General features: G+C 36.1%; 1 protein-coding gene across 11 annotated transcripts in view; it reads left to right on the plus strand.

Annotated features, from left to right (window-relative positions):
• CASK (calcium/calmodulin dependent serine protein kinase) overlaps positions 1 to 15,662 on the plus strand; it is a 379,925-nt gene that overhangs the window by 347,326 nt on the left and 16,937 nt on the right. For all 11 annotated transcript variants that reach the window (XM_020967084.2, XM_020967088.2, XM_020967093.2 and 8 more), the window contains 2 exons: positions 7,751 to 7,831; positions 7,935 to 8,015. In XM_020967084.2, coding sequence (XP_020822743.1) covers positions 7,751 to 7,831; positions 7,935 to 8,015 — 162 coding nt within the window. The remainder of the gene's footprint in view (positions 1 to 7,750; positions 7,832 to 7,934; positions 8,016 to 15,662) is intronic.

Below are 15,662 nucleotides of genomic sequence, written 5' to 3' on the forward strand. Positions count from 1 at the left end.
CAGGTGTGACTTCTTTTAAGCAGATTATATAAGTTGACTTGTTTTTCTGTAGTCTTTCATTGTTTTAAGAAACACTAGAGTACTTTCCAAGCCTTCCCTTCACTATAGTAGTTGTCTATTATATGGGATTATATGAAACATTCAACTTTTTAGACTTACATATGTGTCCAGATTTTCAACTAAAACAAATATGTGTTTGATTGTAGCACAATGATTGAATTCTCATTACAATGAAAGAATATAGATTCACCTAAAAGAAAATGCAAAATGACATAAAGAATGGAATTTATTTTATTTTCAGTACTTGTGGATTAGTAACCCTTTCTCATAAGGAAATTGTTATGAGAAATTGATGTTGACATAAGATTTTTTCCCCAAGGTTTCAGAAATTGTCCTACATATTAAATGTATAACAGTAAAACCTAAGTGAATCCAATAATCTTTTTTCCATATAGAAAGAATACAGTGTTTCTGGCACTTAATGGAATATGGACTGTATTGTGCTCTGTTCAAATATAATATGGTGTTCCTGTAATACTTATTCAGCAAGGAAAATTTTTAAGAACTCTTAAGAATTTATTTCTTACTAAGAAATTAACAATGGCCATTGGGAATAACATGTGTAATAGGTATGCCTTCATAATTTAATTTGAAATTTGAAGCTTTTTTCCTTCACTTTAGCTACCTTGCATTGATTTTTATTTTCAATAATTCAGTTCACCATTTGTTAAGCCCCTACCTTATGCTAAGTATGTGAGTTTTCCTGATAATATAATTATATGTAGGTGCTGCAGACAGAGCAGACGTTCCTGCCTTAGATTCAGTTGCTTTATATTAGATAGCAATATTACAAGTCAGAATAAATGTAATCTAATCTCTCTTCATTTTAAATATTGGAGTAGTAGTTGGAGTCCTAAAGCATAAAAAACTCGGTTTGTTTCAGTGAAATACTTGACTCAAGCTACCAGTGATATTGATAAATCTATTCTTGACTCTATTTTCATAGACTTTTTTACCAGTTCACAAGGGGCAGTTTTGAAATCAACAGTTTTTTAAAGTTATATTGTAATGCTTAAAAACAATTTAAATGCAAAATTTGATTAAAATAGCATTGTGATTAATTTAGAAAGCAAGGAAGTTACTAGTTATTGTCAATTCAACCTCAGTTCACACAGTTATATATGCAAAACAAATTAAGGGTATATGGAGTGTAGTATTAAATTACTAAATGTTCTCAAATCTGGGCTATAAGAAAAAAAAAGAAATTGTTAAATATGGATTGAAAAATCTTAACTCCACAATTTTCAAATTATTTGGAGTGTTCTATTGACAGTTATGAAACATTATTTTAATGAAAGACAAATAAAACAACAGCCAGAAACTTTCCCTTCCTCCTGTGTTCCCCTTCCCCTCTTCACTAACCTCCTCCCTAGTGATGTTTTCGTGATAGAGAGTGGAAACACCTTTCCTCATCCCTGAAAATAGATGAAACTCCCATAAGCCTCAGGGAGGTGAGATGGTGACAGAAGAACACCTTCAAAGCCAGACTCAACATTATGTTGTCTTGAGGTATACATGTGTGAGACTTCCTTTGCTGAGGATTTTCTTTTATTTTTTTAACATTCTTTTTTTTTTAAATTTTGAGTCTTAAGTTCTCTTCTTCCCTCCAGGCCCTCCCCCACCCATTAAAAAGGCAAGCAATATATCAGTCATGCATGTAAAATCATATAAAACATAGTTCCATCTTAGCCATGTTCTAGGATTTTATAAAATCATTGATCTACTGCTAGAAAGGACCTCAGAAGCCATCTAACCCCACCACATCCAAATGACAGTTTTTTAAAATATAAGAGACCAACCGTCATGTCCCTCTAAGTTTTCTCATCACAGAAGAGATGAGTTTGAGGTATTTCACCATCTTGACACCCTCCTCAAGGGGCATACCAGTTTGTCCGATTCCTTCCTGAAATGTCTGTCATCTAAAAATGAAGATAATAACTCTAGGTATGCTCTGACAGTTGTTATCCCCTTATATCCTGTACTTATACTGATCCAGCCTAAGATTAATCTGACTTTTTGGACAACTGTGTCAGACTGTTGTCTTATACTGAGTTTGTAATCAATTAAATCCCTAGATATGTTTTAGCATAACTCCGGATTTCAAAATTGCTGTTTAAGACAGGTCTCTCCTGTTCTATACTTGTACATATAGTGAATTTTTTCCAATATGCATAAATTTATATCTTGTCTTCATTAAATTTTTATTTCTAAATATTGACCTAGCATTCCAGTTCAGAGTATTGATTCTGCCATTCAGCATATTAGGCTAGTCCATCCATGTCTTCTGTTTCATCAGATTATTGATTAAATGTTGAATAGGCCAGAACCAACTACAGAAACCTGTGGCATACCACTCAAGAACTCCATCCAGGTTCCTATTAATCAACATATTTATTCAGCGATCTGTGAATCTAACAGGAATATCATGAAATCCAGGTTTCTCTCATCCACATAGATACAATTAGAAACTTTATCAAATGACTTGTTAAAATTCAACTGCTTTCTGCCTATAATTTTCCCTTAATCTGTTAATCTAACAAGAAGAAAATTCATTTTTCTCAATGTTGTAAGAGAATTTATACTGGTTCTTGATGATCACTTCTCTCCTTTGTAAGTACTCAAATACAATTTGCTTATTAATCCATTCTAGAATTTTTCTGGGGATCTATGTCAAATTTACTGGTCTGTGGTTTTCAAAATTCAAAGAGTTTTTTTTTCCTCTTTATGAAAAATGCTACATTTTCTTGTCTCTGGTCTTCCAATATCCACCTTGTTTTCCATAGTTTTTTTGAGGTTACCAGCAGTGCCTCAGCAATCTCATCTTCATTCTTTCAGGACCCTGAGACATAGTTCATCTGGACCAGGGGATCAGAACTCGTTTAAAGCCATTAGATGTCATCTTATCATCTCCTTGTATTTTATGGGCCTTCATTTTATCTTAGCCATGTTTTTTCTAACCTTTCCATTTAAAGATCATTCTTTCTGTGGGTTTTTTTTGTTTTTTTGTTTTTGTTGGGGGGGGGGTTATCTGTTTGTTTTTTTGTTTTGGGGAGTTTTTTTGGTGACGCAGTTGGGGTTAAGTGACTTGCCCAGAGTCACACAGCTAGTATGTGTCAAGCATCTGAGGCTGGGATTTGAACTCCGGTCTTCTTGACTCCTGGTCTGGTGCTCTATCTACTGCACCACCTAGCTGCCCCAAGATCATTCTTTCTGAAAGAAAAGATGAAACGAGATAGACTCAAGTAATTCTGCTTATTCTCTGTCATCTGTTAACATTGCAGCATCTGCTCCAAACAGTGAACCTATTCCTTCTTTTAAAAAAAAAAATCCTCTAAAGATAGCTTTGTGTTGTTCTTACTCTTTCCCACAAACCTCAGACTCTGAGGTTTATTAATTCTCCCCTTCCTGACATAAATCTCAGTGTCCTTTTTTTTTTTAACTCATTGAAAAGCTTTCTGCACAACCTCATTGGCGTCTTCTGTTGAATCACCTCTTTCTTCCTTTTCAGGATCTATGTTTTGAATGCATTGTCATAAATGTATCTTCTAAAACTGCACTGCCTTCTTGAACCATCCCTCTTAGAGTCTAGCTCTCAGTCAAAAAGCATTTATTAACCATAAGCCAGACCAAATTAAAAAAAACAAACAGTCCTTCCCCTTAAGGAATTCAGAGTCTAGTGAGGGCAACAACATGCAAATGACCATGTACAAACAAGACATAAACAGGATAAAATAGTCACTGTGCCTGTCTTTTCTCTGAATTTGCTGAAATCTGCCTTCCCAAACTCAAAGGAGTAGGCCTGATAATGCTTGCCCTTTTTTTCTTAGGAAGCCTAAGGACGTCATCACTTTCTTCCAAAGTTCCTGTCTTTTTCTTTCCCACCAAATTTTTCCTTGTGGCTCATAATTTAATCCCACAGATTCAGAGACCAAATTCTCATTAATTCTTTAACATTCCAAGAGATGATGATGTCAACAAGGCGGATCAAGAATGTATCAGATGTTCTGTTCTTAGCAGAATGAGACTTCTAGCACATATTAAACTTTATCCTAATAAGACATCTATATAAAAAGCTGTTATTAACCTAGCAAATGCTTTGAGAATGAGTAACATCATACTCTTCAGCAGCAGAATTTAAACCTGCTGAATTAACTGGTTGCCAATAAAATTTAAGCCCAAACTCACGTGGGTTTCTGTGGTTTTTATTTTTTCCAGAAGCTTTTTGAGACATCAGCTAGTAGTTTATCCCCACCACCACCACCACTAAATGAGATGGTCACTAGACTAAAAGAGGACGTTTACTTTTTCCCTGTATACAAATAATAAGGGACCCCAATCATCAGTGTCAGATTCTGAATTTGTGTGCATTCATAACACTTTTGGAGCACCCAGAGTTAATTTCAGAAACACATTAGTGTGTGAATCAGTAATAGAAGCTGCCCAAGTAAACCAAGAAATCGTTTTCTTATGGAAAAGAGTCAGTTGGGAAATGATTAAATATTTAAAAGAAGTGGGTAGGTTTTTAGTAACATGCCAGGCATTAGTAATGTTATGAGCAAACTGTATTGGACAGTATTTCTGAAGCCTTGGAAATGAATTTGATTATTATTTGATGTTCAAAGCAAATGTACTTTCTCCAGTACCAAAAAAGATTACAGACCTCATTTGCTATGCAAAGGCAGTGACCATCTGCTAAGACACTCTGTGCTTAGAACTCCCAATAAGTCAGTTTCAGATCAGGCTTTTAATGTGAATTTAAAAAAGGAGATTTTCTTCACCAGTTCAGTTATTTTCAAGAATATTAGAAGCTTATCAGTGATATTTTAATGTTTCGATTTCAACCCTTCTCACTTCTTCCTTCTCAGAAAAATTGTAAGCCTTTCAAAATACCTTTTTCTGAAATGCTTAATTTTGCTTGCTACCGTAACAAGTTAGAAATACTGACTGCTGTGTACCAGGGTATTGCCAGACTTTTACTGAAATGCATTTATCATTTCTTAATGTGATTTATTTGCCTTGTGTTTAGAATATTGCATGGTAAAGTTTATTTTGTGCATATTATATTTTTTATTTTACTAATATAATACAAGCCATATCTCAATGACCCCTGTACATTTTTCATGCTGTCTTACTCCCAATGGCCTCTGTGCATGTAAGTAACCCGTCAAGTGACTATGCCTCTTTATTTGCTTCTTACTATTTCCTTTTAATAACTCCTTTCTTTACCAGCTAGCAGGACAGAAACTTTAAAAGTTCTGTCCTTAAATGCTCTCCTTGTATTCCTTGTATCTTTTATGTACTTAAAAGTCTTTTTTTTCATTTGTTTTGAAACCCTATAACCATGTGGTGATCTCATTTAGACCAGAGCAAAACCTTCTCTTGCTGCTAGTATGTAGTTAGGGCACGAATATATACCATACCTGTTTATTTGTTGGTATCTAACACATTTGTGCATATGTGTGTATGTGTATTTGTGTGGTTTTAAATGGGCTTTTGAATAGAGGACAGAATTAGAGTAAACCTAAAGTAAAAGGACTGGTTTAACCCATTCAGAAAACCTGGCTTTTATATTATATATAATAGGCTTAATTAAATAATTTTAAATATTTTACACTTGATTAACTTAGAGCTTGAGAGTTGGCAGAAACCTTAAAAATTGTCTTGTTCACCCCATTAATTTCCAAAGAAGTGAAGTGAATTAGCCAGTACTGTACATAGAATAGATTGTCCCAGATGCTGAAATTAGAATCGAGGTGTCCTGATTTCTGATCCTCCCCCTCGACTTCTCTGCCTTCAAAGCCGAGTCTTTTATCTGTCAATATATTTCTTTCAAAGTCCTGCCTTTTCTTGGCTGAAAACTACTTAGAGCCCCTAGGCCCCAAAATAGCACTTTAAGCCCTCTGACTTACTTTTGTAACTCTTCTTTATGCTCCTCTCACCCTTAAAATATTGCTAGACAGCTTCATAACAGAGAATACCTCCTTTGTTTTCAAGAGTCTTGTGCAGACAGCATCATAAACACATGAAACTTTCTAGCTTTTGAGTTGTTTTAAAACGCAAGATTTCAGAGACTCCCTACCTTCCTAGTACGGTATAATTAGAAAAAAAAAATGCATTAACACTAGTTACCATGAACTTAACACCCTTAGAACATCAAAGGGTTTTTTTTTCCCCCTGTTTTCAAATATCTTGGACACCAAGTTTGAGGTTCCCACTAAATTGTATCATAGACTTTGACAACTTACATTTTCAAAGTGTTTTGCTCTGAGGAGGAGGATGCCCAGTTATTAGAGGTAGACCTAATATTAGAATTGTAATCCAGGTCTGCATTTGGCAATGTGATTTTTACTAAATAGAAGCTTTTCTATATAATCATCTCTATTATCCTTAGTTCCTTTCTTACTCCTTGGAATTCTGTTAAAATAATAATAGCAACTCAGAAATGAAGTGTTTGTGCAAAATTCAGGTTGTATCAAAGAAAAAATTTTTAAAAAAAAAAGAAAAATTTAACCTCACTCCTTGGTACATTTTGTGAACTATCAAGGATGCAGACAATATTATTGACACCATAGACCCTAATGAAATCTAAAATTTTCATCAGTTTTCAAATAGATGTGGGAGGTAGAATTATTTTAACTTTAACTGTAGTGGTTATCCCCTTTTACAATACTTTAAATGATGATTTAAAATTGGTTTCACAACAGAAAAAAAGGGTTCAAAAAGATTTCTTTAAAAGAAGTATTTCGTTTCAAAATGTACTGATGACAGAACTCGTAGTGTGCAAAACTTGCCCAGTTCAAGTTGTTTTGGCCTTCAGTCTGTTTCCACATGACTGAATTCAATTCAATTTAAAGTGTTTATTGTATTGAAATAGTTGCCACCATCTTTTCATATGAACATATAAAGATTAAATTGTGATATCCAGGAGAAGCATCTTACACCCTTCATATATGAGGTCCTACCATTCAGAAGTTTAACTAGACCATTTTAAAAAATTTTTAAACAATATTTCATACCTATAAATTGTAGTTGTGAAATGCACGTTTGGAATTTAATACTAGCACAGTGTCTCTCTTAAATTTAAGAGTAAACCCTGCATGCTATCATCTTAATAGTTTTAAAACAGTATGTTGAAGATTGATTCTCCATTCATTTCTCATCATGCTCTAGGAAGAATATTTTCTAAAGGAGGCATTTAACTACTTTTAGTTAACGTTAGATGTGCTGATACTGTATTCATGTTGGTTACTATCTGTAGATTTTTTTTCTTTATAAAGTACTGCTAATTTTCTACCATTGCAAAAACTGAACAGCATGTAGTCTTGAATAAATTTGTGTCATTTGATGAGTATTGCATGGAGAAACATGCAAGACTTTCAAAGAAACAGATTTCTGTGCATGTATTTAACATATCTTTGGATGTCAGTGATTTTAAAGGTACATTTTCATAGAACTAAAAATGAGCATTTTCCCTGTAAGACTTAAATGGCTATTTTCTTAAATTCTGAGTACCTCATGTAAATATATGTAAAATACATATTTTAGATATATCTGAATATAATTTGTTTCTATTTTTTAGAAAATTGTTATCATTACCATAATGTTGATAGTAAAATAGCAAGGTTTATATATAAAGCTTATGTGGATTCTTTTAACTCAGTAACATTTTTCGTGAATTTTTGCCTTTTAGTGTTTGATCAATTAGATCTTGTTACATATGAAGAAGTAGTAAAATTGCCAGCATTTAAAAGGAAAACACTAGTCTTACTGGGTAAGTTTGACTTAACTGACCTGCTAGTTTTAATGATCAAAACTTTCTTGATTTTTTTTTTGAGTTTATAAATGTCAGTATCCTTTTTTGTTTTATGAAATAGGTGCACATGGTGTTGGAAGAAGACACATAAAAAACACACTCATTACGAAACACCCAGACAGATTTGCATACCCTATTCCACGTAAGTGATCTCTGTCTACTCTAGAGTTGTGTACAAATTCTTCTCTATCCTTTTAAAAACCACATCTGACTCCTTTTGGTTGTTTTTCAAGACTACTAAATCTGAAAGATGTGTATTCAAATTGTTTGTATGTGTTTTATTCAAAATTTGTAATTTGATACTTTAGAGTGCTTAGATGGCAGGAATGGCTTTATTTGTTGGTGAAGTACAAAACGTGGAACTTTTACATTAGGAGAAACAGATAAAAAGAACTCATTCACCATGCTGCCATAAATAGGGTCCTAGGGTCACTTAACCCCAATTGCCTCACCAAAAAAAAAAAAAAAGAATCCTAGGAAGTCTTCCAAAAGCAGTATCAGAGCCACGTCCTATCACAGAGACATACACTATGCTTTCTGTTCTGCTGTAAACCAGGTGAGTCCCTTTTATGTAAATCATACAGAAACAGTGGTTGACATCACTAACATCAGTTGTGACCACTGCAGTTTCCTAATCCCCTACTACACTTTTTAAAAGTCCATATTCTGCTTCCCACTTCTAGTGATACCTAAACAGCATGGCATACTTGGCCTTTATTTGTTTTGTAACAGATAGGAGGCTCTTCCCAAAGAGGAGGGAGTGGACCCTCTGAGAAGGAAGCAATTTCTTTTCCTCCAAGGAAAGAAGAAAATGTGTACCCATAAGGGTTAAGTGAGAGATCACCCAGTGAAAATTAGAGAAAGAAAAAGATGAGCAGGGATAACTGAATGACAACTTCCTGAAGGATAATTAGTACATCTGATAACAGGAGGGAAGTTTGCAGTCTTCCTGAGGTATAGATCTAGGACATGACAAAGAATCTTCCAGCATTTACCAAACCACATGAAGACGACCTTCTTCTGGTAATTTATGTGTCTGTAAATGGTATTGCCAGAAGGGATCTAGAAAGTACTGCTGAAGATTACAAACTCTTGGGCAAAACTGAATACTTAGAAGCTTCAGAAGAAAGAAGCATATTGGGGAAGTGAAGAGCTGGTTAAAAAGATGGTGTCTGAAAGTCATATTTGGATTCTGGACAGACCGTGGCTTAAGCACATATGAATGACACTCCTGGCCAGGGAAGGAGTACCTAACAAATTGACCAAAGTTAAGCAAATGGATTCACAAGTGCTTTAAACTGAAAAGGAAGGGGAAGAGAGGGAAATAAAGAATAGTTACAATATAGAAAAAGACTTGTCTGTGCAGAAATTCACAAGAGACAAAATCTGAGGATAAAGACTACAATAAAATCCACAGCCTATAGCTGTAACTAGCATTTTATATTGTGGTTTAAGTTTTGCAAAGCACTTTACATATTATCTCTTAGATCCTCACAACAACCTCATGAGTAAATGCTATTATCATCCCCATTCTACATATGAGAAAAATGAAGCTGACAAGTTAAGAGACTTGCCTAGGGTCACACAATTACTAAGTGACCAAGGAAGGATTTGAACACAGGTCTTCCTGACGCCAAGTCCAACACTATCCACTGTACCACCTCCCTGCCTCAGATGTCTACAAAAATGCGTAAAATGTCAGTAGCATGCAAGGTGAACTACTTGGTAGAATGAAACCCTTGCTTGGGATATGACTCTAAAGGGGTTGACCTTATTCAAAATAAACAGGATGTTAAAAGAGTAGAATATTATTGTGTTATTTTATCTTAAGAAGATATACTCACATGAAGGAACTCCAGGACTCAGCATTGGGAAGCTTAGGGGAAAGCATTTGGATGAAGATCAGTAAAGGCCAAAAAAGCAACAGTATTGTCATGATCTGCTACAGACCATCTGGACAAGAAAGAGGAAATAGATAAATGGGAAACTGATCACAAGCCCAACAGTGAAGGAGAATACAGGAGATTTGGGTTACTTCAACCTTTGAGACATCTGCTGGATACAAATATCTACCCAGAGTAGAGCAAACAATAAATGACATGAGACTTAATGACAATTTCCTTGTTCAAAAAGCATGGAAGGAAACACCTTTTCTGTATATGAGCCTCACTTAAAAAAGTTTTCTAGGGTAAAAGTGAAAGGATTCTTAGGTAGACAATTCCATTGAATTATTAGAGGGGGAAAAAAAGTTTGACAAGTACCCTAGAATTTAGAAGAACAGATTTCCAGGAGTTCAGGGAGAAGATACATACCAGTTGATGGACTAAAATTCTGCTGGGAGAATCTGCCCAAGGTAGATGGAAAGATCTCAAAAATGAAATTTTGAAAGCAGAAACAGAAACAATTATGATGAAACAGTACAAGTTGCCTAAACGTGGGTGCACGGGGAACTCATCAGCCAACTTACATTTTTTTAAACCTTTGCAGAACATGGGAACAAGTCAGGTACTGGGAGATGTATATAAGTCTGTGGCACAGATATGAGTCCATCAAAAAATGCTAAAGAGTACTAAAGCTCAGAATGAACTGAGGCTGGGGAAATCTAGAGACAGCAGAAGAGATGAAATTTCTATCCGTATAGGGGAAAAGAGGCTCAAAGCATGGAGCCGGCCTATTCATGATAGATAGAATGATGATTATCAGATAACGGAAAGAAGGCAGATCTACTCAACTCTTATTTCCCTTGTTTTCTCTACCAAGGACAAGGTTCTTGGGACTGGAAATGGTAGAAGCTATTACCAAAGACAAGTAGAGAGATAATAAGAAAGTGCACCTACCTTCCTTGATGAGTTAAAGCTATTAAGCTCATGTGAACTTGGAAGACCTGGCAGTTGTGATTATGAAGCTAGCATCAACAGTCTGAAAAATCATGGAGAGGTGCCACAGGACTGGAGTGGGGCAAATATTCACTGAGGGAAAAAGGAAAAGAGTAGAGGCTACAAATTACCAACTTGTAAGCTTGATGTTTTATTCCCTGCAAAATTCTAGGGTATGTTATAAAGAAATGATTAGTGACTATCTAGCTTCTTTGAGAATAGGTAATCGGTCACATGACCAAGAGGGAAGCCTAGACATTTTCTCAGATCCTCACAATCTGTCAAACCTCTCTGAAACAGAAATTGTGTGCCAAAAATGAAGCAAATTCAGCTGATTCTATGATTTGGGATACCAGGCATCCAAAACAAAGTTAAAACTCCATGAACTAAAACTTAACTGTTGCTCACTCTCCCACCTTCCTGATTTACGTTGCCCACAGCAAAACTGTACTAGCCACCTAAGCCATGGGCTTGCAAAAAAATATGACCCAACACCCAGTATGCTCCTTGCTCCCTTTCAGTACCATGAAAATCCAAGCTTCACCCTGCATAAATTTGCTGAGGCTTCAATAGCCAGCATGGTGGTGGCATTCTGTGATGCAAAATATCTCTGCAGGTGAGCAGAGGGACAAGACATGTCTGGGCTTTAAATAGAGCTCATTCCCAAGAGCCTTAAAGATCCAAACTCCAGTAGCCCAGGCTGCAGTAGTACTAGCAAGGCAGCACTCTGCCAGAGCCAGGGAACTGAAGAACAAAGGAAAAAAAGGCAGGATACCATGTATAGGGGACTATGTGGAACTCTCCCAAACTTGAGGGATAGAGCCCAGAATCCACCTGGGCCTATTCTTTCCCCCAAAAGACATTTGAGGCAGAGACCTAGACCTGGTGAATTAGTCAGGACATCTCAGGAGAAAGACCTTGAGCATAAGCAGCTAAACCAAAAGGGAAAATATTAATAGCAGAATGAAATATGGCCTCCAGATCTAGTAAATGAGTTTGGGTATCTGAATAAATACTCTCAAACAACAGAGAGCTGTGGATTTTGAGGAGAACATGGAATCGCAGCACATGTTCTTGAATGGTTTAAAGAGAACTGAGAATTTTGAAAGCAGAAATTATGGCCTACACAGCAGAAATAATCAGCAGAATAAAAGAACTTGAATCTGATGGCAAGTCTAACCAAAGAAATAAGAGGATATCTGATTAGGGATTCAAATACACAGAAGTGAAAGACAATCTAGAAGAAGAGAAGCTAAAAGCCATAACATTAAAAGAAAACATGTTCTCTATACAAGCATAAGAAATTCCTTTCAACTTAAGGATGTAAGAGACAACCTAAGGATTTTAAGTCTCTCAGAAAAACAAGACACATGCAAGAAAACTACCCAGAACTTCTGAATACTGAAAACAAAGTGTCAAAAGAATCTATAGATCACAATTCCTTCCATTTAAAAAGAAAGTATTAAAAGCTATTTATCTATGAAACTGAAGACCAACCCAATCTCAGAAAAGGAAAGTGAACAAACCGTAAAGAAATAACCCAAAGAAAATTTTCCTAGGACAAAATAAATTTACAAATTATATCAAACATTAAAAGAACAATTGGTTCTAATAAATTGTTTGCAAAAATAGAGAACAAAGTAAACCAGAGAGAAAAAGGATATTGGAGACTAGTATCTCTAATTTAAAATATTAAATAGAATGATAGCAAAGAAAACACAATAACATGTTGAAGAGATTGACCACTATGCCCCATTTGGATTTGTACCAGGAACTCATGGTTGGTTCTGTATTAGGAAAGATGTATGCTCCCAAAAGTATTCACTACTTTAAGAGGAGGTGCAGCCCAGAGTGGATGATCAGATTCTCCAGATGCCCCTGTTTTGAATGACATTGTGTTGACTGCATCAGACCCCAAGACACTGCAAAGTCTCCTGGAAGAGGTCTGTAATCACTCAAAGGATTTTGGTCAGTCCATCAACACAGGGAAAACTAAGCAGATAAGGAATGTCTGTTACCCAGATTTCAACATGCATCTGAATGAATATTATATAAAACTGTCTAAAATTTTATATATCTGGGACATGCTGTCCATCTGGACAGTGAGCTGGCTGCAGAATTGAAAAGACGAGTAGGCTAGAACGCTTTCAGGAATTTGAAAAACTCTTTTTACTGACCCCAATTCTCCCATAACAGGAAAGAGCCATTTTTTCCCCCAATATGAACATCGTTGCTATGTGACAGTAATACCTGAAGTTCCACTGTTCCAAAGAACTTAGAGATCTTTAAGTATCATACCTATAATGATGGAAAACTACATAGTGCGTGTACGTAGACATTAACATATAACAAACAAGGAACTCTGAAAAGGAACAGGAGTGAAAGATGTCATCAAAGCATTGTATGACAGAAAAAGAAGATGAGCTGGTCATGTGGGGAGAGGGAGGGATGACGGGTAGACAGAGCGCTCCACTGGGACCCTCCAGGATTTGGAAAAAAGGGAAGAGAACGTTGGATGGTACCTTATGTGGTAAACTTTTGGAAAGAAATGGACAAGGATAGAGCAGAACAGATAGGTTGCAATCTGTATTACTGGGAGAACTCCCAAAGAGATAAAATCACTGATCCATTTGTGTATTGAGAAAATTGTAAGGTTTTTTGGGGGGCAGAGGAGTAGAGGGGGATCAGTGCAGTTAAGAGTAACAGTTAATTAGGGAAAGTCTGATTAAGGTCAGATATCCAAGATACACGGGGCAGCTAGATGCACAAGGGATAGAGACCCAGGCCTGAAGTCAGGAAGACCTGGGTTCAAATTCGGCCTCAGACATTTACTAGCTGTGTGACCCTGGGCAAGTCACTTAACCCTGTTTGCCTCCGTTTACTCATCTGTACAAGGAGCTAGAGAAGGAAATGGCAAACCATTCTAGTATCTTTGCCAAGAAAACCCCAAGTGGAATCACAAAGAATCAGACATGACTGAACAACAACGAAACAACAAAATTCCAGATATATAGGAATTGGATTCAACTGTATTAGAAGACAGCCATTCCCAGTAGATAAATGGTCAAGGGACAGGAACAGGCAGTTCTCAAAAGAAGAGACAAGACGAATTGGCAATAATACGAAAAAAGAAGATAGTGAAATCACTAATAATAAAAGAAATGAGAATTAAGACACTGAGGCTCCACCTTACATGTGTCAAATTGGCAAAGATGGCCCAAAAAAGGGAAATTACAGTTTCTGGAAGGGCTATGGGAGTACAGGCCCTGCTGGGAGAGTGGCAATTTGATCTATTTGTTTTGTAAAGCAATTTGGTACTATAACTAAAAAGTTGCCCAAGCAATATATCATTGTTATTTAGTAATTTTCAGTTGCGTCCAACTCTTCTTGACCCCTTTAGGGTTTTCTTGGCAAAGATACAGGACTGGTTTGTTATTTCCTTCTCCAGTTCATTTTACAGATGAGGAAACCGAGGCAAACGGGATTGTGACTTTGCTGAGGGTCACAGAGCTAGTAAGTGTCTTAGGGCATATTTGAACTCAGGTCTTCCTGACCCCAGGCCCACCAGTCTATCCATTGAACCACTAGCTGCCCCAAGCAATATTATTACTATGCATGTATCTCAAAAAGATCAAAGAGGGAAAGGACCCATATGAACAAAATTTATTTATAGCAGCATTTTTTTGTTGTAATATAAAACTACCAACATAGTGGGTGCCCATCATTTGGGTAGTGCTTGAACAAATATTAGTATCTGGATATAATATAATGTAATGACAGTGTAAATAATGATTAAAGGGGTGGATCCAGAGAAACCTGAAAGGAAATAAAAGGAAAACAGCTCTGAAATACTTAAGAACTATGACGTTGTAATGATGAATCACGACAAAGGAAGGAAGAAGGAAGGGAGGGAGGAAGACTTCTTCAGTGCTTACTGTTTCCTTACTATGGAGGGAGCACACAGTGTTTAAGGTTGGGACACAACTGTAAGCACACTGGACAGTCCTTGCCACAAGTAGTTTACATTCTAATGGGGGAAGACCACATATAAAGGGCGCTTCTCTGAAAAGTCCAAGATGTGATAACAGTAAAAACTGATGATGAATCATGCCGCCCACCTCTTGACGGAGGGGTGCTGGGAGGGGAAATGCAGAATGAAATATGCATTTTCAAACCTGGATAATATGTGCATTTGTTTTGATTGACTAGATTTATTTGTTATCAGGGAAGACTTTTATTTGGGGGAGAATAGAAGTGGGTGGGCAGTTTTATCCTTGAGATTAGGTCCATGCTGCTAGTAATAACAACAAAAAGAGGAACAAAAGACAGAAAAAAACTTCAACAAAACATTTTTTTCAAAATCACAAAAGCAGAAGATCATAAACAAGAAGGTAGCTAGGTTTACCATGTTAAATTTAATATATCCTTTAAATGAAATGAACTAAACAAATAGAGTTTCACAGTGTGCTATACAATTCTTTTTTTCTTTGTATAAAGAAATTCTCATTTTTATTGATGTTTGTCAGATTCATGATTTTTAAAAAAGACTTTTTTTTTCTTATGTAAGTGTAACACTTTTTCGAAGAGACTTGTAGAGTCCAAGACTAGGGAAATTGCCCTATTCCATTGCCCTGTCCTAGTCACACCACATGTGGAGTGCTGTTTACCTCCGTGAAAAGCAACTTGACATAGAAGATAGAGTCAGCAAGACCTGAGTTCAGATACTGCCTCAAAGTCTTTAGCCATATTTTTGGATGATAAAGCGACTTAAAATCTTGTGAAAATCTTGTCATACAAAGATTAATTGAAGGAACTGGAGTTTAACTTATCCTAGAGAAGAGAAGCCTTGGAGAGGGACTTGTTGCTTTTCTTCAGGTAGAGAGACTGACTTGTGGAGAGAGAGAGATTGGGCC

The sequence above is a fragment of the Phascolarctos cinereus genome, unplaced genomic scaffold (assembly GCF_003287225.1).
Source record: "Phascolarctos cinereus isolate Bilbo 61053 unplaced genomic scaffold, phaCin_HiC Scaffold_726;HRSCAF=1367, whole genome shotgun sequence".
Taxonomy (NCBI): domain Eukaryota; kingdom Metazoa; phylum Chordata; class Mammalia; order Diprotodontia; family Phascolarctidae; genus Phascolarctos; species Phascolarctos cinereus.